Source organism: Cervus elaphus, chromosome 19 (genome assembly GCF_910594005.1).
Source record: "Cervus elaphus chromosome 19, mCerEla1.1, whole genome shotgun sequence".
Classification (NCBI taxonomy): Eukaryota; Metazoa; Chordata; class Mammalia; order Artiodactyla; family Cervidae; genus Cervus; species Cervus elaphus.
This window is the reverse complement of record NC_057833.1, coordinates 74,546,463-74,572,403: the sequence shown is the minus strand read 5'-3', so window position 1 is coordinate 74,572,403 and position 25,941 is coordinate 74,546,463. Positions and strand designations below refer to the sequence as shown.

Here is a 25,941-nt window from a genome sequence, read left to right as displayed (position 1 = left end):
AAACCAGGGTGAGCTACCACAAGCAGGGAATGGCAACCCACTCCAGTATCCTTGCCTGGAGAATCCCATGGACAGAGGAGCCTGTAGAGTCCTCTGTAGACTATGGCTACAGTCCATAGGGTCGCAAAAAGTCGGACATGACTGAGTGACTGACATACACATCACACCCACTACCTCGGCTGTAAAAAACAAAAGCCAGGGACTTCCCTGGTGGTCCTGTGGCTGGAATTCCATGCTCCCCATACAGGGGGCATGGGTTTGATCCCTGGTTGGGGAACTGGATCCTGCAGGCTAGAGATCGTGCATGCCACAATGAAAAGATCCTGCATGCCTCAACTGAGACCCGGTGCAGCCAAATATACGTATAAAAAGTCAGAAAATAAAAGTGTTGGCAAAGACATGGTGCATCTGGAGCCTTTTTGAGCTGCTGGTGGGGATGTAAAATGGTGTTGCTGTGGAATACAATCTGGTGGTCCCTCACAAAAAGAATTGAAACAGAATGATCACATGGCCCAGCAATTCCAGTCCTGGGCATATAACCAAAAGAATTGAAAAGAGGTGTTCAAACAAATAACCTATCCATGAACGTTCATTGCTCTACTAGTCACAATAGTCCGAGATCAGAAACAACTCAAATATCTACCAACTGTGGTCTACCCATATAAGGAATACCATTCAGCCACAAAAAAGAAATCTTCCCTGGTGGCTCAGTTGGTAAAGAGTCTGCCTGCAACGCAGGAGACCCGGGTTCAATCCCCAGGTCAGGAAGATCCTCTGGAGAAAGAAATGGCAACCCACTCCAGTATTCTTGCCTGAAGAATCCCATGGACAGGGGAGGCTGGCGGGTTATAGTCCCTGGGGTTGCAAAGAGTCGGACACTACTGAGCCACCAACGCACAAAAAGAAATGAAGTACTGATTCATGCTACCGTGTGAATAAACCCCAAAAACATAACGTAAGATAAAATAAGCCAGACACGAGAGGTCACAGACTGTATGATTCTCTTTATATGAAATATCCAGAACAGGTAAATCCATGGGGACAGGAAGCAGAGTGGTAACTGCCAGGCGAAGCGGGGAGATGGGAGTGACAGTTTGAGAGGCGGATGAAAGGTTTTGGAATTTGACAGCGTTGGTGGCTGGACAACCTCTAACAAACACTACTGAATTACACATCTAAAAAGCAATCATTTTAGGTTAAGGGAATATCACCTCCATTAAAAAACCCCAAGCACTCCAGCCACTTCAACTGACCCAACTCCGAGTGGACTGTTGCCCCGACCCACACTTCCTGGGCAACAGGACCCCACTCTGGACTCCTTGGCAAGGCCCTCTCACCTCCACCTTCAGTCTCTCTACCCTGGTCATTCAGGGGTCTATCTGCCTGGCTGGGTTCTCTTTTGATAGATTTGCTTGCTGAAAATTTTTAAAAGAAAGTTAAAGAAAAACACATCTAATGGAATAAACCATAAATAGATTCATTTAGGGGGACAAGTGTTAAAGACGGGGAAACTACAAGATCTCTGCCGGCCCCGGGCTAAGCTGTAAGCAGTCTTGCTACTGGTCTAGACAGAGTGACACCCAGCACCAGGCAGCTAAAAATCACCCATTTGTTCGGTATTTACAAAAGCAAAAGAGAACAACCAAGCAGGCTCGCAGTGAGGAGTCAGAGCTGGGCCTCAGCCCCCGCGCCTCCGAGTTTCAAAGCACCTTCTGGCTTTGTCCTCTGGTTCCGCTCGTGGGCGGCCACGAAGTTCAGCAAGTCGATGGCAGTGACGACCCCGAACACCATCTGTCTCTTACTGGACTCCCCGTGGCAGCGGTCTGAGGAGGGACAAGGCCAAAGGTTCAGAGGGGCCTCTGCCCAGAGCAGAGCTGGGGTCACTGAGCCCATCCCCAGGCATGGGCAGGTGGGCCAGCCCTGAGGCTGCCCCATGTCCATGGGCACCTCTGTGTCTGACCACAAGTGCCCTCTCCTCCCAAGAGTATCCATACAGGTGAGGCTGTAGAGAGCAGGGCCTGACCCCTCTGAGTCACACCCATGGGGGCAAGCCTGAGGGTCAAAGTCAATGGGAGCAGCTGGTGCCCAAGGTCTGAGTCTTGGCCTGAAATCCCAGTCCCACTCACACCCACCACCACTACCAGCTCACATCTCTGGCTTACAATTCTGTGCTCAAACCCACGCCTTTCTCTCAGGCTTAGAATGAACTCGGGCTCCCTGCCCTGCAGCCCAAGGGTAGAAAGGGTGGCTGAGATGGTTAATTCAACATTTCAACCCAACTGGGCAACGGAGTGCCCCCCTATATTGGGTCGAACGTCATTCTGGGTATCTTTGGATGTGAACAACTCTTGACTGGATGGACCCAGTAAAGCAGATTGCCCTACCCAGTGTGGGTGGGCCTCGTCCAATCAGTTGAAGGCCCAAATAGAACAGAAGAGCTGACCCTCCATGAGTAGGAGGAAAGAGTCCTGCCTTTGGGCTTGGGAACATTGGATCTTGGGGTCCCAGGCCTGCCCACTCGCCCTGCAGGTCTTCTTGGGGCATGCCAGCCTGTAAGCCGATTCCTTACAGGGAATCTCTATATGCACATGTCCTGCTGGCTCTCTTTCTCAGGAGAATGCTGACTGACAGCTGTGGAGAAGCCCACAGAGGGTGGGGCAGAGCTGAGCAGTGGGTGGGAAATGACCGGGGTGCATCCCATTCCACCAGCTCCCTCCTCGGTCTGTTCCTGACAACCTTGAGGGCAGAGGTCGACAGGATGGGGGCGGGGAGGCACGGATGTGCCAGCTTGGAGCACCTCAGAAAAAAGCACAGCGGCCCAGAAGAGACCAGGGGCTTTAGGCAAAGGGGCAGCTTTGGAGGAGCACTGAGCCCTCAGCGGAGGGCAGTCGGAGTGGCCTCCAGGCCCCCTGGGGACACCGTCCAACACCAGGTCTTTAAACTTTCTGCAAAGGGCTGTTGGGTGTCTGTTGTGACCACTCAGCTCTGCCGACACAGCACAAACGCATCTGTGGCCGTGATTCCAGGAAGGGCTGCGTCCACGGAAACTACTCACAGACCCTGACACTGGATCCCCGGTCAGGGTGCGCGGGTGTTCAAACACGAGGATACGGTCAACACAGAGGAGGACCCTCCCAGCCGGGCTCAGGGTCCGGGGGACGCCCTCCCCCTGCGCTCGGAGGCTGCGGTACTGACCACAGCACCACTTCCGAGCTCCAGGGGCGGGCGGGGCGTACATACCTGCCGGCCCCCCCACCTCTCCCGACAAGGCCAGGTTCTGCGCTGTGGAGCCAAGGACGGGAGAGGGGTTAGAGCTGGCGCCCAGGCTCCTGGACCAACCCTCAGCGGGAAAGTGGGTGGGCTCCAAGGCCCCCACCCAATTCTTGGGATTTCTACAACCTTGTTGTAGCTTAGAACCTGAAGGACAGCACCAGCCTCTGGAGAGGCAGCGAGGAGGCCTGGGTTATAAAGTCCACTAGCTCATTGGTAGCCAGCACCCAGACCTGGCCCACAGCAGAGTCCCTCTGGGATCTGCATCCAAGGCAGGAAAGCTCATGTGTCGGAGGCTCGGCAGCCAGCGTCTCACAGATCTCCTGCCCCTGCCCCCCCTCCCCCAGCCCCCAGGGGACCCAGCTTACACTGGATCTGCTCATGGACCACCAGGGCGAAGTGGTCCATCTCCAGGATGTGCGAGAGCTTGCCCAGTGGGTCCGTCAGGCGGATCTGGAAGAGAAGCCATGGTCAGTGCTCGCCGGCTGGAGCCCAAGGAAAGGAGCGACAGAGAGGCTGGCGTCCCCACAGGGCTTCTTCTGGAGCCTCCTGCTGACCCAAGAGACTGAACAGGACTCGACACTTGTAAAAGGACACCTGGATGAACTGGAAGAATTGATGCTTTTGAACTGTAGTGCTGGAAGATACTGTTGAGAGTCCCTTGGACAACAAGGAGATCAAACCCATCAATCCAGATCAAACCAGTCAATCCTAGAGAAAATCAAGCCTGAATATTCATTGGAAGGACTGATGCTGAAACTGAAGCTCTAGTATTTTGGCCACCTGATGCAAAGAACTGACTCATTGGAAAAGACCTCCGGGAAAGACTGAAGGCAGGAGAAGGGGACGACAGAGGATGAGATGGCTGGATGGCATCAATGGACATGAGTTTGAGCAAGCTTCGGGAGTTGGTAATGGACAGGGAAGCCTGGCGTGCTACAGTCCATGGGGACGCAAAGAGTCGGACATGACTGGGTAACTGAACAACAGAACTGCAGAACCCAACGACTGGACCCTCAGTGAACTAGGGGCTTCAGTTATGAACAACGCAGCATCCACCGTCCATTGGCACGAATCCCACCTCAGGACAAGACGTAGTGCTGCAGGGCACAGGGAGGGGAAGGCAGCATGGGGCCCTCTGCTCTATCTGCTCGACAGACACATGCTGAGAGCCTCCAAGAGAAAGAAGGAAGCACACTTAGGGGCCATTTTCAACCCCCAAGGTGACCTCCAAAGCAGTGAGCCCCCGGAAACCCCACTGGGTACGCTTTCTAGTTTGGCTCCAGTAACAGAGGCAGGTTCCCTGGGAGAAGATGCAAGCTCCAGGGCGGGAGGAAATAGGCCAGCAGAGCTTTCACCTGTGTGAGGAGGGCCGGGCCCACCCGCCCGCTGGGCTTGTGTGCATGCTGAGGGGCACACAACACAGCCATGCTGGGCCGCAGAAGCAACTTCCCCAATGCTTGTCTCCATGAGGTCAGACGCTGGACGGTGTCAGACCACGGGGGTCAGGATTCCTCCTCCCCTCTGGGAGAACCGGGTCATCAGGGGAGCCAGAGCTCCACGGGGACCTCTTCGTATTGCTCAGTGATGGCAGCCAGCCCCCCGAGGTGGCGGTGGTGAGAAGGGGCAGCCCTGGGCAGGGAAGGTGTGCCCAGGAGACGGGACCCGCCCGGGTTTCCACAGTGCTGCATTCTTCTTGGGACACTATCTGGACAGGGACGGGGATGCGTGGGGCCACTGAAGGACCTCCTGAGTCTGCCTGCACCCACCCAGCACCTCAGTGGCAAGGCACCGAGACCCCCCGAGGATCTGAGTGGCCCTGGAGCCCAAGGTACCGGGACTTAGACACCCCCTGGAGGAAGGGTGTGGCTGCAGGCCAGCCTGGGACACTAAGGGAGGGGGACTTCAGAGGCTCAGCTCTTCCCTGAGGGAGGGGAGGGGCATGCACACATCGAAGAATCAACAGGAAAGGCCAGAGACAACGGAACTGGAATCAGGCATGGAAGGGTGGACGGTGTGCAGGCCACACCTCGGAGGGACCTTGAAACACTCTACTGCATAAAAGCAGCCAGACAAGGGCACACACATTGGAGCTGTGTGCACATGAGCCCAGAAAGGGCACAAATGGGAGGGCTGTGTGCACACACGAACTCAGGGAGGGTACACACGGGGCTGTGTGCACACGAGCCCAGGGATGGCACACATGAGCCCAGGGAGGGCACACATGGGGCTGTGTGCACGCGAGCCCAGGGATGGCACACACGGGGCTGTGTGCACACGAGCCCAGGGATGGCACACATGAGCCCAGGGAGGGCACACATGGGGCTGTGTGCACGCGAGCCCAGGGATGGCACACATGAGCCTGGGGAGGGCACACGGGGCTCTGTGTACACGAGCCCAGGGAGGGCACACATGGGGCTGTGTGCACGTGAGCCCAGGGGTGGCACACATGAGCTCGGGGAGGGCACACACAGGGCTGTGTGCACATGAGCCCAGGGATGGCACACATGAGCCCAGGGAGGGCACACACAGTGGGTCTGTGTGCACACGAGCCCAGGGATGGCACACATGAGCCTGGGGAGGGCACACATGGGGCTGTGTGCACACAAGCCCGTGGATGGCACACATGAGCCCAGGGAGGGCACACACGGGGCTGTGTGCATGCGAGCCCAGGGATGGCACACATGAACTCGGGGATGGTGCACACGGGGCTGTGTGCACACGAGCCCAGGGATGGCACACACGAGCCCAGGGAGGGCACACACGGGGCTGTGTGCACACGAGCCCAGGGATGGCACACATGAGCCTGGGGAGGGCACACATGGGGCTGTGTGCACACAAGCCCGTGGATGGCACACACGAGCCCAGGGAGGGCACACATGGGGCTATGTGCACGCGAGCCCAGGGATGGCACACATGAGCTCGGGGAGGGCACACGGGGCTGTGTGCACACGAGCCCAGGGAGGGCACACATGAGCCCAGGGAGGGCACACGGGGCTGTGTGCACACGAGCCCAGGGATGGCACACATGAGCCCAGGGAGGGCACACACGGGGCTGTGTGCACACATGAGCCTGGGGAGCATGCACTATCTGTGGGACAGGGTGCACACCTGCGGGCCGGGAGGGGAGGGGCGAGGAAGCCTTCGGGTGTGGACGTGAGTGAGACCTCGCTGATGCTGGCCTCTCCCCACCCGGGGCTTCTCACTTTGTGAAGCCAGATTTATGGATCTGATGAGGTGAGCGTCAGGGATCCGGCACCCTCGAGAGGGGACTCCCCGCCCCATCTTCCAGGACAGAGCTGGTCTCCGCACCACTTGCTTGGGTCACGCGGGGCGCGTACCTGTTTGAACTGCTTGTAGATGACTTTGCAGACCTGGTCCGATGGCTGAACCTTCCCTGCGAGCAGGGACGACAGCATGTTCCCCAGGGTCACCATTCCTAGGATCACCCTGGGGAGTGGACACAGGGCAGCAGTCAGCGCTGGCCCCTCCCCTACAATATGGCAGAATTCAGCACAGCCGCCCTCAGGGTCAAACCCGGACTCCTCTTGGAATCAACAACTATCTGCCCTGGTGGCTCAGATGCTAAAGAATCCGCCTGCAATGTGGGAGACCCGGGTTCGATCCTTGGGTTGGGAAGATCCCCTGGAGAAGGAAATGACAACCCACTCCAGTGTCCTTGCCTGGAGAACCCCATGGACAGAGAAGCCTGGCAGGCTGCAGTCCATGGGGTCGCAAAGAGCTGGACACGACTGAGCGACTCACACACTAACATTATCTGCCCAGGGTCTCCGTGTGACACAGCGGTGACCCGACGCCCCGCCCTTGGAGCTGACTGTCCGGTGCGGGCAGACAGCAAACCAGTGGGTGAATCCTTTGGGCATCGCCATTCTGACTAGTGTCAAGGGTCACCAACTGGCCCGCATCCTGGGATATGGGCCTTTTGGTGATAGAATTGGGATAGTCCTGGGAGAGTCAGACGGTAGGGCAGAGCACTGGATGGAGGCTGAGACTGACCCCGACTCATCCACCACGGGCGCCTGGTCGAAGCCCTTCTCCCGGAGGATCTCGATGGTGTGCTCACAGGTGACGGTGGGCAGCACGGTCAGTGGGGCTGAGAGGCTCAGCTCCTGAACCTGGAGATGCCACCACCTGAGGGAAGAGGGCGGGCCAGGGAGTCCGTGAACTGAGGGGCGGGTGAGAACAGGGAGCCTGCGGGGGGTGTCCAGCCAGGTAGGGGGCCACACACGTGCCGCTGGGGACCAGGCACTTGAGTCCTGAGCTCCACCCGGGGGGTCTCTGCCCAGAGCTGTCCTCACCATGGTTTCTTCACCGAGATCTCCTCCTCCTTCATGAAGCCCTTCTGCAGCATCCACTTGTCGCTCAGGAACTTGGACCTACAGCATCAGAAGCCACAGGGCTGGGCGGAGGGTCTCAATACCACCCCCACCCCCAAAGAGGGCAGAGGGGCTCAGAGAAAGCCCAGATCCTATCCTCCCCAGAACCCACAGTCCAGCACAGACCCCAAGGGGCTGGCTGGAGGCTCCATGAAGAGATCTGAGGGCTGGATGCCAGAAAGACTTCCTAGGGAATAGTGGTCAGTGTGAGTATCTGGCCAACCAGACCTGAATAAGCCCAGAGCACAGCAAAAGGTTCTGTGATGGGCTGGGACCTGGGACCCGGGACCCTCCGCTGCAATGCCTGCACCTGGACAAACATCTCTTCCAACAACAGATACAAGGAAACAAGAAGGGACTAGAAGTAACCATGGGCATGTGCGGATGGGACAAATTATGGACAAGATACTAAAAGACCCAAAACCCGACTGCCACTTCCGAGGTGTCAGGAGCAAAGGCAGGGCCTTGCTCATGCCCCCTGCACACACCACCACCCAGCAGTGGACAGACCACCCAGACCACCCTCCGGCCCGACCCCTGGACCCACCCCATGTAAGGACCCAGCTCACCACCCCCCACACTCAGGGAGCAAGTCAGGGGACCCGTTATTAATATTTGCTTTTGCTCCCGCTGCTGCAGCACAAGTCCCGGTAAAGCCCTGCCTGAACTTCCTTCTGGCCTCAGATCCATTTCTACTGATCAAAGGGTCTAAGACCCCGGTCAGTAACAGTTCTGTCCCAAACCTCGTGTCATCACAGCCCCTCAGGGCTTCTAGCAGGGGAAGCCTGTCCCACCAGGGGTCAGAGGACACCAGGCCAGACTTCAGGGGCTGCCAGGAACCTGCCCCAAAAGGCAGATGAGGGCCAACAAAGTAGGGGGCAGAGAGGCCCCCCAGGCCAAGCCCAGACGTCTGTGCCCAAGGACACAATCACTCACTCACTCCAGCCATCTCTCTCACACACACACAGGCACACGTGTGTGCCCACACAGCAGGCCAGCCAAGCACATGGGGAGATGGCCATTCTCATGCACTGTGTAGTGTGGGTGGGTAGCCAGGCTCAGGGCAACTCGGCAGTGGACACCCAGAGGTGACTCACCCCCAGCTGGAGTCCTAATTACGGATGCCCCCTGGGGGAAGCTGAGCTCACTTGAGGTGTGTAACCCATCACTCTTGGGTCAGGGAGGACACCAGAGGGTACATGCATCCATGGGGGAGGGCATTAGCCCCCTGTGACCTCCCGCCCACACTCCAACCTTGGCGCTTTCGGCCAGTGACCCGAGGTAGGGCCATGAGCCCAGAGGAGCCGGCGAGCTCCAGGTGCACATGAGGCAGGTGCAGACACTCAGAACCACTGCACTGGAAGGGGCCTAGGGGGGCACTGACCCCAGCCTGGGTTCCCCCAGTTCAGGGCCAGACGGTGAGTGAGCAATGGATCCAGTGGGTGGGGGTGGGGAGCTGCTCTCAGGGCGGCCACATCCTCATCCTCCTTGGCTGAAGGGAGGCCTTGAGAGCTCGAAGGAGTGAGGGGGCACACAGGGTCCCTTCCCTGGGGAGTCCCTCCAGGCCCCCCGGTGCTGCCACGATGAATGCACACAGACTTCCAAAGGCATCTAGGAGACCCAAGCTGGGGACAAGCCAGCCGAGAACGCGTGAATTCCAGGGACGCGGAGAGGGGCTGCAGACCCCAGGCTCCCTGGCCCCCACTGTCAGATCTGGGGGGAATGGCCAGGAGCAGAGACAGCTCAGGCACTGGAAGCTGGGGGGGTGCGGAACGGATGCCTCACATGTAGTTCCGCACCGAGTCCGGCAGGATCACCACGCAGCGCTGGCCTTCCTGCAGCTCCTGGGCGGCCTTCACGGCCACGGACATGGTGCTGCCGGAGCTGCCACCTGCCGAGAGGGCGGGAGGGGTCAGGTCCGCTTGGGGGGAGCTGCGTGTGCACCCAAGCTCGGGCACGCCCACACTTGCTCTGGAGAGATCGTTGGTGGAGGAGCTGGGCGTGGGGTGCTGGGGAACCCCACTTTTCACTGTCCATCCACACCTTGCTCCGTCTCCCATCTGCTCCGCATTGCACCACCAGAGCCTTCCACGGAACTCAGAGCCCTGGGGGGCAGGTGGCCGGGCGGCCAGAGCGAGGGCATCCCTCACACGCTGGACGGAAACCAGCAGGGGGGAGCGCGGTGTCCACTCACCACACAGAAGCCCCTCCTGAGCGATCAGCATGCGGGCGAAGGAGAAGGCCTCCTCGTCGTTGCTCTTGAACCACTTGTCCACCACCTGCGGGAAGCCGAGGGCAGTGGTCAGCACTTGGCAGTTGGGTGAGGGGTGGGGGTGGGCATGGGGCCCACGGCCCAGTTTGCAGTCTCACAGACGATGGTGGTCCAGGTGGCCGTGACCTTCAGGGAGGCGGCCCAGCATCTGTCTGGGATCCAACACTCACTCTACAGACCTAGATCGTTCCCCCTGCCCCTGCCCAAGGGTCTGGCACAGTGTGCCCACGGCGTCTAAGCCGCCCGCCAGCCCTGCACCATGGCCTCACTCTAGTCTAGGTCTCTCTGCCTGAAGCTTCCTTGAGGGTCCTTAAAAGGAGCCTTCTCTGTGCTCCTCACATCTCCCTCCTTGGCCGCTCACCTGCCCCAGCCGCTCTGCAGGGAGGTCTGTGCACAGACAGGATGTGCCGTACCCCCACCCACGGCCTCTGTGTCCACGGCAGGAGCTCACTGATCACAGTACCGCGAGTCACCACGCAAGGACCCCTGGGACGGCACCTCGTCTACCGCCTCTACACAGCTCGGAACTCACTTCTCTGCTCCCGCTGGGCCGGCCACCTGTGCCCAGCCGGACAAGGCTGAGGCTGGCCCCGTCACTGCCGCCCTGCCTACCGTGCGGTCCAGCACCGTGGGGATGAAGTCGTAGCCGATCCCTTCCACCTCGTAGGCCGTCTGCTCCGTCTGGTTCAGCTCCTCGGGCTCTGCGAGGATGGAGCCCTCGGGATCCACGCCAATGATCTGCGGAGTGGGCGTCCTTAGGGCTCCAGTCTCACGCGCCCGGCTGGCATCGGGGTGCAGCCCCGCTCCCAGGCCTCAAGACTCAAAACCCAGAAGCCCAGGCCCAGGTGCTGGGAGATCACATGTTGACTGTCCAGCTCGGGGCACTCAGGGTGGGGGCAGTGGGAGGCCGGGGGAAGTGGATTTCCGGGAAACTCCTCCCATGCAGGGCACCTGGGACAGCCCCGGAGAGACGCCAATGGACAGTGGGAGCCTGGGGTGAGGGGCAGTGCTGGGATGACCTCTCCTGGACATCAGAAACGGGCAGCAAGAGAGGATGCGTGGGCACCACCAGTGGGGTCTTTCTGAGCCCCTCCCCAGGCCCAAGTGCCCCTCCCTGATCTCAGAGCCCAGGACCTGAGCCTGAGCGCTTATGGCTCTGAGACGATCCTGGGAGGCCCCCAACAGGACTCTCCCACCCCAGTCCATCTGGGCACCTGGGTCACGCACTGCTGTCCTTTATCAGCTGGCAGGGACAGGTACACACAATCTACAAGTCAAGGCTATCTAGGCAGAAGTGACAGGAACCAGAACTTTCAGCTCTAAAGCAGAAGGCCGCTCTGGGTGCTCAAGGCCAAGCAGACTGATGGCTAAGCCTCTGGCTGCAGTTCAGGCCACAGGTGGGAAACATGCCCACGTCCAGGTCCCCATCTCCATGCAGGGCAGGGCGGGGTGTTGCCCATGCCCCTGGCAGTCCCTCACCTTACACCCAGGGCACTTCTCCTTCAGCTTCCTGGCCACGCCTGTGATGGTCCCACCCGTGCCCGCCGACGCCACCAGCATGTCCAGCCTCCCTGCGGGTGGAGAAGTGTGTCAGGGAGGACATCCCCGGGAAGGAGTGGCCGTGCCCCCCCAACTCTTCATAGGAATCAAGAACGCTCTCGAACATGACAAAGGCACGTCATCCAAAGGGCAAAGGCAGACCTGTTCTCACGTTGAAACCGCTCATCACATCCTCCACCTTATAAGCACTCACCATAATGGGGACCCAGGAAGTCCCATTTAATCTAAACAGCAGCCAGTTGCTAAAACCCCCAGGAGTTGTGAATCTGTGAGCAGGGGACCTTCCTGCAGGAGCTGGGGCACAGGGGGCTGTCTGGTCTCAGATGACGTGGGTAAGTGAACTGAATTATCAACGGAACTAGAATTAAACGCTCAGCTCAGCTCTGACGTTGTCTGGGCTCTCTCGGCACCTGGTGGCCAGCTCAGGCACCCAGCAGGCAAGTCAGCACGGGAATCCATGCTGAGGCAGACTCACTGTTTTTGCCAAATGAGAGGATTCTCACATGTAAAACCTGGGTGAGCAAATGCCTGGACCATGCTGCCTGGCTCCTGGGCACAGCATGAGGGCCCTTAAGCCAACACCAGGCTCCAAACAGGAAGCCAAAGGTGCCAAGCCCCTGGCAGCCGCTCCCAGGACTCTCAGGAAACAGCCCTTAGAGAACATTGCAGCCCCCATGGGGCTTGGCACCAAGTGTGCAGAGAGCTTTCAAGAAGCCAAGCCACAAGGAGCCACCCCAGGTCTGCACACGAGAAAACCCAAATGCTGAATTCAGTGCCCACACTGGTGTTTGGGGTCAGTGCTGTTCAGCAATGTGAAGTCCCCACTGTGAGCCCAGCACTTGTTCCCTGCACTCAGGAGCTCCTACAGGTCTGGAGGAAAGACTACTAGGTAAACAGATATGACTGCATGATAAGTTGGGTGTTGTAGGCGAGGCACGGGCAGAGTCCAAGAGGGCAGAATGGAGGGTGGAAACTGCTCCTGGGAAATATTCCGGATGGCATTTCACAGAGAAGGGATATTTGAACTGGGTTTTGAAGGATGAATAGGAGTTTACCAAGGAGCGGGTAAGTGTACACTCCCACTCAAGATGGACAGCAGAGTTAGAGGTACCCACCGTCACACTGCTGCAGGATCTCCTCGGCCGTGATGTCATAGTGAGCGAGGGGGTTGCTGGCGTTGCGGTACTGCCAGGAAAGAGCAAAGGAGCCATGATGAGGTCAATGCACAGAACTGGCAGCAGCCACAGGGTACGAGGCAAACAACTCAGTGCCAGCCAGAGAGGATCCTGTGGCTCAACAGACACCAAGCATCAAAACCAGCTCTCCGGAAGGTGAGATTTCTGAACTAACCCAAAAGTGGAAGAATGACAAAGAAGAGCGTCCAGTTAAAAGCTCTGCATGCATTTCATGTCTTAGAGAGCTCCCAGGGTCCTTTGCAAGGGGTAGCCCAACCCAGCACGCTGAGCTGAGCCCTTGAAGCCGGCACATGGGCAGCAGAGTCAAAGGCTCGCCGACCCCATCAGCCACACACTGGGCCGGGAGAGGGCAGGCATTGCATGCCAGCACATCGGTCACTCTGCACCCCGCCCCTCCTCCTGCAGAGGCGACACCACCCGCAAGCCCCAGAGATTCCCCAGGGAAGGCCCCACTCGGTCCAAACCTCTGGGAGCATGCACACCCCCCAGGCCTGACCTCACCTGGTCCAGGATGTGAGAATTGGGGATCTCATTCCTTAGCCTCCAGGCCACCCCTACGTGCGACTCGGGGGAGTCGAATCTGGCATTGGTGGGCGTCCTCACGATCTCAGCTCCCAGGGCCCGCAGGACATCCACCTGCAGAGGCACGTGGCAGCCTTCACTTCCCCGCCAGGCCTGCAGCGCGGGGACAGAGGCCCGGGAGCCGCCCCAACCCCCGCCCACCTGCCTACCTTCTCTGTGCTCATCTTCTCCGGCATCACGATGATGCAGCGATAGCCCTTCACAGCAGCGGCCAGGGCCAGCCCGATCCCTGGGGACAGGACATGGGGTGAGAGGGGCCATGGCACCCTCCAGGCCCCACCGCCAGCCCCAATGGCCCAGGGGAGAGGGCGCTGGAAAAAGGCCCTCCATCACCTGCTTCTGCCCTCGAATGATGGGGTGCATGTCATGAACCCCAATTCCTCCAGCTCTTACTGGGAGCCGGGGAGGTGATAATAACAGTGGCTAAGACTCCAAGCTCCCAATGAAGGGCGCCTGGGTTTGATTCCTGGTCAGGAAACTAGATCCCACATGCCGCAAGTAAGATCCACATGCCACAATTAAGGCCCAGCACAGCCAAATGAGTAAGTAAATATTTCAAAAAGCAACAGCAGCAGACACTGTAGGGCTCACTGAGGACCCAGGGGCTGCTGCGCCGGGAGAGTGACCCTGAATGCAGCCAGAGGGGGGCACTGCCACTCCCACCCCCACCGCGGGCCAGGAGGAGGCAGCACCCCACCTGTGTTCCCCGACGTTGGCTCAATGATCGTGTCCCCAGGCTTTAGGGTCCCCTCACGCTCAGCGTCCTCAATCATCCGCAGGCTGATACGGTCCTTCACGCTCCCGCCCGCGTTGAAGAACTCGCACTTGGCCACTGGGAGCCAGAGACACATCAGGAGAGGAAGAGGCCCTGAGCCCTAACTGATGCTTGCCATCCCCTTCCCATCACCCGATACGCCCGGGATGCAGCAGCAGGCTTCAGGGGTTCTGAAAATCGTCACCTTCCCCTGCGCCTCCCACACCTGACCTGGACGAAGGTGCTCACCCACTGTGGCTTCTCTTAGCTGTCCATCCCACCCACCATGGACGATGTGGTGACTCCAGGTGAATGAGACAGAGGCGCCAAGGGGGCGCCCCACTGGATGGACAGAGCAGAGCCACCCCCATGGGCCAGCACCGTCCCAAAGAGACATGCTGGGCATGCGCAGGGGCGGGTGACTGGAGCTCAGGAATGCTGGGGGTGGTGACTGGAGCCCCAGGCTTAAATCGGGCCCAGTGGCCCTGCCAAATGACCTCATATCCTGAAGTAACAGCCCCCCATCTGGTTGTGGCCAGACCACAACCGGCAGACCTTCCGCACCCGAGTCCCCTGGGCCTCCTGGCCCAGCGGAGCTCTCTGCCATCCTCAGCATCCTGCAGACAGGACCACCCTTGCTGTGCCCAAGCCTCTGCTTGTCTTTCCGAAGGGGCACTCCCTCCCACCTCTGAAAACTACACCGTGTCAGTAAAAGGGGCGATGTGGCTCCAAATGTGACTGGCAGGGCCTAGGCCGGCCTGGAAGGCCCATAGATCGTGCTCTGCCCTGGTCTGCGCTGGCTTCTGAAATCCCACAACCAGAGACAGGTTTTCTCCCCGGGGACTGAGAGAGGCCCTGCTGGGACAGTGAAGCGGGGGCTCTCAAGTGTCTGACCGCTGAGGAGGCCTGCACCCTGGACTCTTTGTGGCCACACACTTGAATTAGTTAGAAAATTCTAACGAGCCCATGGAAAGGCTGGCAGGAAGGCAGGGATTCCAGCTGATCGGCCATGGGCAAGCCACGTAACCAATCTGAGCCTCGGTTTTTCCACCTGTAAAATGGACACAATAAAGTCTGTTTCAAGGGCTCCTGCCGAGCTGAGGGGCAGCAGGCCCATGCCTCCAGGGTACTAGGTGATGGCTTCTATTATCTGACATGAGAGCACAGATTCCACTGTGGCACAGCCCCAGCAGCGACCCCCCGAAACCCGGTGGTGTGTTCTGTTCACTGCTCTGGAGGAAACTCTTCACTGCCCGGGGAGGGGATGCAGTGGTGGGTGGAAGCAGGAAGGCTCTAATGATAATGCTTCTGGGGTGAATCGACCACAGGGCCTCGGTCCCTCTAGGGGGCACCAAGCCCCTAGACCCCTACACTCTCCCCTCCCCAGCTCTCTGCTCCAGCACTGGGCCTGGTCCCCTTTCCCCCCAACCAGGACCTCTGCACCTGCCACTTTCTCTGGGTCAAGGCTGATGTCTACCTGGGCTCCGGGCACCCTCCCGTGTTCCTGGTGATAGCCTCCTGCAAAGATGCCCCCTCCCCACAGGACTTGGAGGAGACTCAAGGGTGATCCCCTTGTGTACAGGGCCCAGGCAAACACAGCCCCCAAATTCCCACTGCGTCTCATGAGTGACAAGTGTCTGTCTAAGCCCCAAGGAAGCCACTTCCTGCCGGGCTGATGGCTGAGACTCTCCTCACTGTCATGTCAGCCCGTCCAAGCCACGGCGTGTCTGCTCCTCCCTGGGACTGTCCAGGACAGAAGGGTCCCACTCTGCTCCTGGGGTCAGGCCTCCTCCTCCTGCAGCTGCCGGGTTACATCACCCGCATTCCCCGCTCGGTTACCACCCCGACATCTGCCTGGACACGCTGCTCTCCACACTCAGGTCTCGGCTCTCTGACACCGACGACTCCAGAGCGGCCTCGGTCACCCCGCAGCTCCCCTCCCTGTTGTGTATGCTTCTGACCTTACCGGATGTGGAGGGACATCCGCCCAGGGTCCGAGGGGCCCACCCACCCCCCAGGCCCACAAGCCTCACACAGGGCAAGGAAGCCGGCACTCACAGAGCTCACACTTGAGGCCAAAGTTCCTCCCGATCTTGTTGATCCTCACCATCGGGGTATCCCCGATTTTCTTCAGGATATCCGGCAAGATTTTTGGAGATTTTGCCCTTAGACAGAGGAGGAGTCCGTGATTATTCAGATAAAAACAAAACCGGCTTTGGCAGCCCAGCACATTCTTTTAAATAAATCAACGAATTGGCTTTCACAAGCATCAGGATGGCGATCACACAAATCCACACTTGGTAAAAGGTGTGCACGTGCACACACACACACACAGACACACAGACACAAACACACACACACACACACGGGCAAGTGCACCTCAAAACCCATGAAAGCGAATGTGACTTAGTAACAGCTGCACCGGTGTCTCCAGGGTTTGAAAATGCTCTGCGGTAACAGACAGTATCAGTGGGGATCTGGGTGAATGTCCCCCCGATCTCTCTGTGCTACTTCTGCAACTTGTTTTGAGTGTTAAATTATTTCCAAATAAAACAGTTAATAAACACTGGCTTCAAAACAACAGCGGCTCGGACTGTAAAGAAATTGCCTGCCATGCCAGAGACCTGGGTTCAATCTCTGGGTCAGGAAGATCCCCTGGAGAAGGGAATGGCAACCCACTCCAGTATCCTTGCCTGGAGAATTCTCTGGACAGAGGAGCCTGGCAGGCTCCAGTCCATGGGGTCGCAGAGCGTCAGACATGACCGAATGACCAACGCTTTCGCTTTTCAAAACAACAGCATGTCCTGGTCTATCTTTTTCAGGGTTCTGTTTGTTCATTTCTGGCTGCACCACATGGAATGTGGGATCTTAGTGCCCCAACCAGGGATGGAACCTGTGCCCCTGTACTGGGAGTGTGGGGTCTCAGACACTGGACCACCAGGGAAGCCCCAGGCTTTTTAGGGTTTTTGATATTCGTCTCCTCTCACAGCTCCTGCCTCCTGGAATACCTCCTTTCCTTCTCTTTGATGGAAAAACTGGTGGGGACCTGAGGGCAGGGACCCCTCAGAGGGCCTGGCCACCAGACAGGATCAGTGACTGCAGAGCCCGCCCAGGCATCACTCAGGCATCTGGCACAGGTGGTGGGAAGCCCAACTTGCAGGTCAAAGAACAAAGGCTGGTGACCCCTGTGCTTGGGGCCAGGGTCAGATGACTCCCGGGTGGGCCTCCAGGCTCAGAGTGGGATTCGCTTCTCATGGGTCAACGGTCCCCCTTCAATTTGAGTGACCACCCCTTGCAGCAGTTCTTCCAGCTGAGAAGCTGGTGACAGGTGACAGGGAATGTGGAACAGCCCAGCAGCTGCTCAGCTGTGTACACAGCTTGAACCTGCGTCTCTCAAGTGGCCCCCGTGATGCACCCTCCATCTTCACCCTGGAGGAGAGATTCAGGTCCCACACTCTTGCCCCGTCTGCGCCAAGGAGGTGCCACCAGATATTCTTCCCGGAATATGCAAAACTGAGCTGAGTTCCAAGAAACACAAAGGCTTCCTATGCCCTGGATCTCTCCTGCACCATCCCCATGGCTCCCACAGCTGAAGGTGCCCCGGCCCCCACGGCAGGAACCCGTTATCCGTGTGGATTCCTCACCCGCCCCCAAGGTGGTGAGCCAGCTCCCCAGGAATGCTGCCGTCCGCCCCCAGCCGAGACAGGCGGCAACATGGCCCGGCTGGAACCCTTGCATCTTCCAAGGTGGCAAGGAGCTAAAACAGACGCCCTGGGCTGCCTGGGAGGCAGGCTCAGCCAACAGAGGTGAGGGCATCCGGGTGAGGGGAGAGAGCCTTGGCAGGACAAAGGGCTCCTGACCCCAGCCTTGGAGGGAGACCAAGTCCTAGGTGCAACCCTGGGGTTGACTAATTAACTAGTTAAAGCCAAGGCAGGAGAAGTAAACACCTGGGGAGGGAAGGAGGGGTGGCTGAGTCATCCACCCCCAGCAGAGGCTGATGGACTAGAAGGAGCGGGAGGCCTGGCCTGTCTGTAACCCCCCCACAACCCTACCCCTGCCCCAAGTAGGGGCTGATGGGCAAGTGGAGAACTTAGGGTTCCCGACTCAGCACCAGGCCCTGGGGGCCAGAAAGTCACAGGAGAAGTTGGCCTGAGGTGACCAGGGCAGGAGCCTAGGGGGAGGCTTATAACACCTCATCTCAGTTGCTTTCCCTTCTTCCTGGAGGAGAGCCCACAGCACCCTGGAACAAACCTGACACCCCTCACCAAGGAGGGGCCTGCTTTCCCCTTCCCCTCTGCAGCTTTTCCCCTGGCCCAGTGCTCCCACTCTGTTCCTCTTTCTAAGTCCACCTGACCTGGGAACCATCTGGAATCCCCTCCCCCAGATACCCACATGGCTAGCATCTCCTGCCCATCCAGGTACCAGCTCCGAAGTCTCCCCAAGTCGCCCAGCCACGCCACCCAGTGGCCACATCACCGTCGCATCACCCTTGTGCTCTCCCCACCAGGACCCCCAGGCTGTCTCCTCTAGGGACCCAGGTAGGAGTCCCACAGTAGGTAAGCCCTAGTGCCTCGGGCCCGAGCCCAGCTCCTCATAACAGTGAACCTGAGCTGTGTCAAGCGGTTTGGGGGGGACAGCAACCCTGCAAGGGCGCTGGAGGAGGGCCAGGCCACCGCGTGGAGTGCAGGTGTGGTGCCAGGTTACAGCCTGGGTACAATGGTGTCCAGGCCCGGGAGAGATGCTCACAGAGCCGTCGGGAATCCGGGCCTCCCCAACCCCAGCCTCACATGGGCCCTTCACCTCCTGCCCTGGTTTGCTTTGGCAGCGAGGGCTCGTGATGTATGGCCAGTAGCCATCTTGGCCTCCTGAGCTCCCAGCATCGAGACATGTTTAATGTTGGGAGTTTCTGGGTTTGTACATGTCATTTCTGTCCATTGATCCCACTTCAGAGCACACCCCCTGCACATCCCCAGTTCTGAATCTAAAATCAATAATCATTGGCGTTGGCATAGCAGTGTATAAGTAGGAACCAAGCACCTAAAAGGTACTTTCTTATGACATTTGTACTGTTGGGAGGTTACACCAGGGAAATAAAGATAATCCTAAGATGTAGTGGACTTGATTTGAGTTTCACAATAGGTCAGGGATTTTTGCCTTTTTGTCTTTCCCACTGATTGATCTCCTGCACCTAGAACAGGACACAGATATAGGAGGTGCCTAATTAAGATGCATGCACTAAATGAACTCTATTTTACACTGCAGTTCTTCAAACCGAGATCACTGCAGACAGTGAATGCCTGAGAGCGCTTAAAATCATGGTTTATTCATCCAACAGTCTCAGTCCAACCACAAAAACCCCACTATAGAAAAATATTTCATGACCTGGAGTTAAGTAGAGAAGGCAGACATGGTCCTAATTATAGGAATGTGCAGTCAGATGGATCTGGATTAGAAACCTCACTCCCTCCTGTCACTCAGAGTGTGTGACTTGGGCTCATCCCTTAATTTATTGAGGATCTGCTCTGGGGGGGGGTGGGGGGGAGGGCACCCACCTAGGTGCTAGCATGTGGGCATACTCAGCCACTCAGCCGTGTCCGTCTCTTTGCAACCCCATGGACTGCAGCCTGCCAGGCTCCTCTGCTCATGGAATTTCTCAGACAAGAATACTGGAATGGGTTGCCATTTCCTCCTCCAAGGGATCTTCCTGACCCAGGGGTTGAACTCGAGTCTCCTGCATTGGCAGGCAGTTTTTGTTTTTTTTCATCACTGAGCCATCAGGGAAGCCCACAGACATCCTTAGCATTGCAAGTGGATTCTTTATCACCCTACAAGCCCCACCTAGGTGCTGGGCTATAGCACAAACAAGCCTTGGCCTCTCTGAGCCTTGGGGGACTCAGCTATGAAATACCTCCCACCTCAACTCCCCATCCAGCTAGAGTGACAGCAAAGGATGGAGCGGGGTGGGGGCGGGGGGTCATACCCCAGGTCCACATGACCATCTGGCTTCCAGGAAACAGACCCTCCCCCCCAGGGTAACAGATGGACCATCTTATGATCATTAGCAGGACTCACAAGGCAGCGTGGCAATGTGGGGAGTCGGTGACCGGCCTGCCCAGTTGCCAGGAACACCTGCTTGGGGCATCAGGACGGATCCACAGCAGCTCCTTGGCTTCCTTGTCCTCCGGAGGCTCCTTCTCCAGGCTTCCTCTCCCCAAGTGTGCCCCTGAGAGGTGGTGGCACCCTGCAGACCTGCGGAGGGTGTCTGCGGGGGGTGTCTCAGAAGGCATGGTGGGACCTGCCAAAGGGAAGGGGAGGAGAAGCTGTCAGTTCAGCCTGTTCCCAGAGTCCTGCAGAAGAGGTTGCTTTACAGCTCTCATCTGGGGACTCCTGCTCACCCGGCCTCCTCTGGGTGTGGGGCTCCTCTCACTCAAGAAGCTGGACAAGGAGAGGATTAACTATGCAGGCAGCAGCTGCTGTGGAAAACAACTAGGCACTTTCCCAAAAGGTTAAACATACAGCTACTGTGTGCCCCAGCTATTCCATTCCTACACATCTACCCAAAAACGTGGAAACAGATATTTGTCCACCACATTCATAACAGCACTATTCCCAATAGCAAAAACATGCAAACAAACCAAATGTCCCTCAGTGGATGAACGGATAAACAAAAGATGGCTTATCCACACAGTGGAATTGTATTTGATCACAAGAATGGAATGAAGGTTTAACTCTCAACATATGAACACACACACACAGCAGCTATGTAGAGGTAACGAATGTTATTTATCTTATAGGTTGATTGTGGTGTCTTTTCACAATGTATATGTAAATCAAAACATCAAGTTGTATACCTTAAATATACACACAACTCTTATACATCAAAGATATCTCAACAATGTTGTGTTAAAAAGACTACATTTAATGATGGAAATAATTGGAGGAAGATGAAGATAATAATAAATATATTTTTACCCTAAAAAAAGGAAACATTCTGCTGAGTCCAGTAAATCAGACAAAGAAGAAACACTGCATGACTCCACCTGTATGAGGTGCTCGGAACAGACAGAATCAGAGACAGTGAGAACAGAGCTTTCCAGGAGCTGGGGAAAGGAGTCACTGTTTAACGGGCAGAGTTACCATGAAAAAGTTTGGGGTACAGATAATAGTGATGGCCGCACAACACTGAGAATGTAGGTATTGTTACCAAATTGTACAGTTATGAACGGTTAAAATAAACAACATATTACATGTATTTTATCAAATTTTTATAATCTCATGGAACCTTAAAACAGATGACCAAAAAAAAAAAAAAAGGAAAGAAAGAAAGGGGAATGGACAGCCATCACTCTTCAGGCTGACGACTGAAAACTTATCACGGCTCCAACTCTGTTAAGGCGCAGTGAAGACTAAATGGAATGAGGTCTCCAGAAGGGAATCCCAGAACAGAAAAGGGTACTAGGGGAAACTAAGGAACTCTGAGTAAGTATGGACTTTAATTAACAGTAATGTTCATTGACTGCAAAAAAAACCCCAAGATGATAATAAGAGGAGGAACTGTGCCTATGTGTGTGAGGTGGTGAGGGCGGCGGGGAGGGGGTGTTGGGTTGTGAGAACTCTGTTCCATTCCCAACTTTTTTATAAATCTAAAGTTCCCCTTCCCCAATGTACCTGGAGCCCTGGGGGTTTGGAAGGCCCCTGAGAGGAGCTCAAGGTAGGGATGTGGCTCCAGGTGATTTCTGAGTGAAGCCCCACACCCGCCCTCCTCCTAGAAGCTAGAGGGACCCCAGCCCCCGGCCCTGTGCCTCTGCTCCCCAGGAGGCTTAGGAAGGCAGTTATGCTGTGAAGAGGTCCGGTAGTCCAGGAAGAACTGGGCCCCATGCTTGGAAGTATACATGGAGGGTAACAGACCGGCTGGCTCTCTCCTCCGGAGCGGGACCTGTGGGTGCCACTGCCTTCAGCAGGTTAGAGGCAGCCCCAGCTGGTTCCCTGTCTCCCAGGGCAGGGTCAGGTGCAGACCAGCGCCCAGCAAACAGGTCGCCCCAGATGCTCAGGCCGAAGCCTAGGGAGGCGGAGACCCCAACCCTTTGCAATCACATCCATTTCAAATACCCGAGGCCCTTTCAAAATTTCCCCCGGCTTTCCGGGGCAGAAATCAGTCTTCCAGCTCCTCTGCGCGAAACGTGCCTGAAGCAGTGGTTTCTTCAAACCCTGGGATCAGCAAGCATTTTTTCAGGGGTTTAGGCCCCCTCATGAAACCCTGCAAGTATATCCTACGTCATTCTTGCTCCTTATCAAAAAACCCCTGCGGTAAGCGGGACACTGCCTTGGCTCCACGGGGCGCCCGCCGAGCGGGGGTAGGTGGTTCTTCCATCACGCAGAAGCGCCCCTCTCGTAGACCTCTCTCCCCATCAGAGGCCCACAGGCCGGCAGCCCCAGGCTGTGGCCAGTCCCCCGCAGACGCAGGCAGCCCCGCGCCTCCTAGGTGGCGACCTACCTCGCCTCGAGCAACCTCCGGAAAGGTAAGGAGCTACTGGGAACTCAGACCGGAGCCGACAGTCTCTACAGAACCCACAGGCACTCGGCGCGACGCTCGCTGGGCGACTCGGTCCCGAACCCGCGAACTCCGTCCCGCCCAGCCTGGCTTGGCTCCAGGTGGGCCCAGTTCCACGTAGGCACAGCGCCCAGCGCGCCGACGCACGTGCGTCCGGGGCAGGCGGGCTCACTTAGCGCCGCCCTGCGGGCTCCTGCGGCACCTCAAACCGCAAGACCCTCCTGGGGTCACGACCCCCGACAGCACCCGCACCCCGCCCCCCCGCACCGTGCACACGCGCCCCAGTCGGTCCAGGAGTCCAGTCAGGACCAAGGGCGCGGGAAGTAGTAAACTCCTGTTTCCTAGTGAGACTTTCCAGGCGGGAAATCGAGCCTCTCCGTGGACCTGGAGACAGCGGGTCACCCGGCCTATCGGAGGGGCATTTGGGGACACCGTGTGGGATAAACACCCCCAAGTAACCCTTGGGAGGCTACGTTTTGCGCTCCCGCCCCTCCTCCTCCTTCACTTCCCCTCCCTACTGTCACTCAGCCACCCACCCCGCCTAGGGCTCAAAGTATGGGGTCGAATGGCACCCTCCCCCATTCCCTTGGTTTGTGCCGGGGGCGGGGCCCTGCGTGCCCTGCACTCCCTCGCCACCCTACCCCCGCCCGCGGGCAGCCAGCGCTCTAGAGGCGCGCGCAACCACATCAATATTTTACACACACACACCCCAGTTCATAGAATAGATGGAAAAGAGCAATTTACGAAACGACCATTTTTCATCCAAAAAGCAGCAAAAAATCAATGATGGCACGCACCATTAGAGGGCACCTTCCGAAAGTCCCCTCCCCAGGTCTCGGCCCCACGCTCCCCGGCTCGCGCCCCCCGCCGTCCCCTGCTCAGCCTCGGGAGCTAGAGCGGAGGCCCTACGCCACGTGGGCGCGGAAACCCCTGCTTCAGGAGCGTCTGGACTCGCGCTAGGAGTGGGTCTGGGACGCCCCAGGCGCAGCCCCGGCTCCGCGGCGAGCAGATGAAGATGATGCAACACTGGCCCGGGGTTGGGCGGCGGGGACCCTCTTCCGAGAACCCAGCCAGATCCCTCCGCCTATGCGTGAGGCGAGTCTCGGTCCTACAGGTGCTCACCTGGACCGAGACCCGGAGAGAAAGGAGGGCTGGGCGCGTCCGGGAGCGGCGAGCGGCGGCCGGGAAAGCTGCGACTCAGAGACGCGACCCTACCGCAGGCTGGCTACCCAGCACCAGGCGGCCAGAGTGAGAGGAAGGCGATTGGCCGAGAGAAGGGGGGCGGGGGACGGCACCCGGCCAATCCCGAGTTGCAGATCGAGGCCCCTCCCCCACCTCGCTCGTACCCGCCCCGTCGCCACGCCCCCGGCGCACCGCCCCCCTCCCTCCCCCACGGCCTCACCCCCACTGCCCCACCCCGAACTCTGGTTAGACGCCACGAGGGGCCGGTGGCCCGTGTCTTCTCTCCCCTCGCTCCCGGGACCCCCGCCCGCCCCGCCACCCCTTCCCTTCCCGCGCTTCTCTACCCCGAGACCCCAACCTGAGCGAAGGCTCTGTACCCAGTGTCCCGATTCTGTTTTACTTGGGTAACTCCTTGCTCTGCGGGAATTTAATATTTTTTGTTGAGTTACAGGCCTGCTGTCTGGAGAGAGGAAGGACTTGAGGATGAGCCTCAGCACGTATCACGCGGGCCCCAGTCCGCGACCACCCAAGGTTCTTTCTGGTCCCGGGACCCCAAGGGGCCGAAAGCTGGGGGCCCAGCGTGCGGACAGTAGGCGCTCTGCACCCGGGCTTCGGATCCATCACCGCTGGTTTGTCCTGCCCCTCATGGTCCAAGGGTCCGGCACAAACAGCGCTTCGCCGGCCGAGCCCCGCTGTGTGCCGAGCCCGGTGACCAATCCCATCAGGGAGGAACCTGAGCGCTCGTGGACATGGCATAAGCCACAAAGCGTTGTGAGCCGGGCTGCTGGCAGGCTGTCCCCAGCCCCGGGAGCCAGTGGCTGACCGCCAGGATGGCCCTGGCCGTTGGGAAGGCCGCCGCTAACAATAGTGTTCCAAACTGGTTGCTCTCGATTTTTAAAGAGCCTGCCTTTCTCTTAAGGTTCCTGAGCTGAACGGAGGAACACTGACCCTTGAATTTCTCCTGCACCGTAGTGAGTAAGTCAGGGGCGGAGCCGCCAGGCTTGGGCAGAGGATGGAGTTACTGCGCTCAGTACCCAACTGTTTACTGTCCGGCCACGTGCCCGCACTGCACCCGGGCCTGCGCGGGGAAACCGAGGGAGTGCAGATGGGGCCTCTGCGCCTGCGCGGTTGCTGTTCTAGGGGAGCAGGCTCCACAGACATCATTTTGTAAGAAACGTCCACTGAGACTGATACGAAGAATGACAAAGTGAGAGAGAGAAATGGAGAGAGACAGGAATGGGAGTCCCAGATCAGGTGGTCAGCAGGCTCTCTGGACAGGTGACCCTTGAGCAGGGAGCTTAAGAACCACACCTTGTTCCGGGGAAGGATGTCCCTGGCTCAAGTCGGTCAGGGCAAAGGCCGGAAGCAGGGGATCCAGAGAAGGTCAGTGCCGCCAGAGAAGGAAAAGGAGCGCCCAGAGAGTGAGAGGGGTGGCTGGGTCCACACCTGGGTTCTGACTTCAGCCTCGATGACCTGGGGCACTTGAGAGGGTTTCCCGTGGGGAGTTTTTGATTATGCTCAAATTATTTTCTCTGGGCATAATTTCAGATCGCCACAAAAGTGGCAAGAATAGTGTGAGAATTCCCAGATTTTCACAGATTCCCAGATGTTAAACTTTTACTAAGAGAGTGTGAGGTATCTGGAAATGGGGTCTTTGAGGATGTGATCAACTCAAGATGAGGTCATACTGGACAAAGAAGGGAGTTCTAAATCCACTATGACTGATATCCTCATAAGAGGGAAATGTGGCCACAGACTCACCAAGGGGAGACAGCCACATGCAGACAGAGGCACAGGCTGGAGTCATCTGGGCAAAAGACAAGAACATGGGCAACTGGCAGGAGCTGAAAGAGACCCCTGTCTCTTTCTGCCAGAGCCCTCAGAGGGAGTGAGTCCTCCAGGATTGTGAGAGGCAGTAAGTTTGTGTTGTTTTAAAATGCAAGCGTTAAAATTTAAAAAAATTTTTGGATATAATTTTATTTGGTCACACTGCACAGCTTGTAGGATCTTAGTTCCCAACCCAGAGATTGAACCTGAGCCCTCGATAGGGTAAGTGCCGAGTCCGAACAACTGGACCATCAGGGAAGTCCTCAACATAATTTTAGACTCTCAGAAAAGTGGCAAAATAGTACAAAGAATTTCCAGATGCCCTTCATCCAGATTTTCCAAATGTTAAA

The 25,941-nt window shown here is 57.7% G+C and overlaps 2 protein-coding genes across 5 annotated transcripts; both read right to left on the bottom strand.

Moving 5' to 3' along the window:
- Positions 1-989: 989 nt before the first annotated feature.
- Positions 990-23,854, bottom strand: CBS (cystathionine beta-synthase). 4 transcript variants are annotated; one of them, XM_043874846.1, is made up of 16 exons: positions 23,705-23,854; positions 20,104-20,326; positions 16,090-16,196; positions 13,975-14,109; positions 13,427-13,506; positions 13,197-13,331; positions 12,615-12,684; positions 11,419-11,510; positions 10,552-10,677; positions 9,862-9,946; positions 9,453-9,558; positions 7,590-7,667; positions 7,288-7,422; positions 6,612-6,720; positions 3,639-3,723; positions 990-1,823 (listed from the first exon to the last, which is right to left on the bottom strand). In XM_043874846.1, exons 2-16 carry the CDS (start codon positions 20,316-20,318, stop codon positions 1,666-1,668), a joined length of 1,716 nt encoding a protein of 571 aa, XP_043730781.1. In that variant the 5' UTR covers positions 20,319-20,326; positions 23,705-23,854; the 3' UTR covers positions 990-1,665. The 4 variants fall into 4 exon arrangements, with proteins under 4 accessions (XP_043730781.1, XP_043730784.1, XP_043730782.1 ...); XM_043874849.1 differs by lacking the exon at positions 23,705-23,854 and adding an exon at positions 23,380-23,590; XM_043874847.1 differs by lacking the exon at positions 23,705-23,854 and adding an exon at positions 22,526-22,672.
- LOC122675772 (DBF4-type zinc finger-containing protein 2 homolog) lies at positions 4,179-6,599 on the bottom strand. The gene is made up of 2 exons (XM_043874851.1): positions 5,534-6,599; positions 4,179-5,494 (listed from the first exon to the last, which is right to left on the bottom strand). The coding sequence occupies exons 1-2, from the start codon at positions 6,242-6,244 to the stop codon at positions 5,264-5,266; spliced, it is 942 nt and encodes a 313-aa protein (XP_043730786.1). The 5' UTR covers positions 6,245-6,599; the 3' UTR covers positions 4,179-5,263.
- Positions 23,855-25,941: the final 2,087 nt, after the last annotated feature.

What these genes read in the sequence shown, in the direction of transcription:
- LOC122675772 (XM_043874851.1), bottom strand. Translation starts at nt 6,244, where the DNA reads ATGTGTGCCCTCCCTGGGCTCGTGTGCACACAGCCCCGTGTGCCCTCC. An exon ending in GCTCGTGTGCACACAGCCCC is followed by an intron (nt 5,495 to 5,533) that starts GTGTGTGCCATC and finishes ACACAGCCCCAT; the next exon opens with GTGTGCCCTCCCTGGGCTCA.
- CBS (XM_043874846.1), bottom strand. Translation starts at nt 20,318, where the DNA reads ATGCCTTCTGAGACACCCCCCGCAGACACCCTCCGCAGGTCTGCAGGG. An exon ending in TGGCCTCAAGTGTGAGCTCT is followed by an intron (nt 14,110 to 16,089) that starts GTGAGTGCCGGC and finishes TCTGGCTCCCAG; the next exon opens with TGGCCAAGTGCGAGTTCTTC. An exon ending in GCCAACGTCGGGGAACACAG is followed by an intron (nt 13,507 to 13,974) that starts GTGGGGTGCTGC and finishes TCCTGTCCCCAG; the next exon opens with GGATCGGGCTGGCCCTGGCC.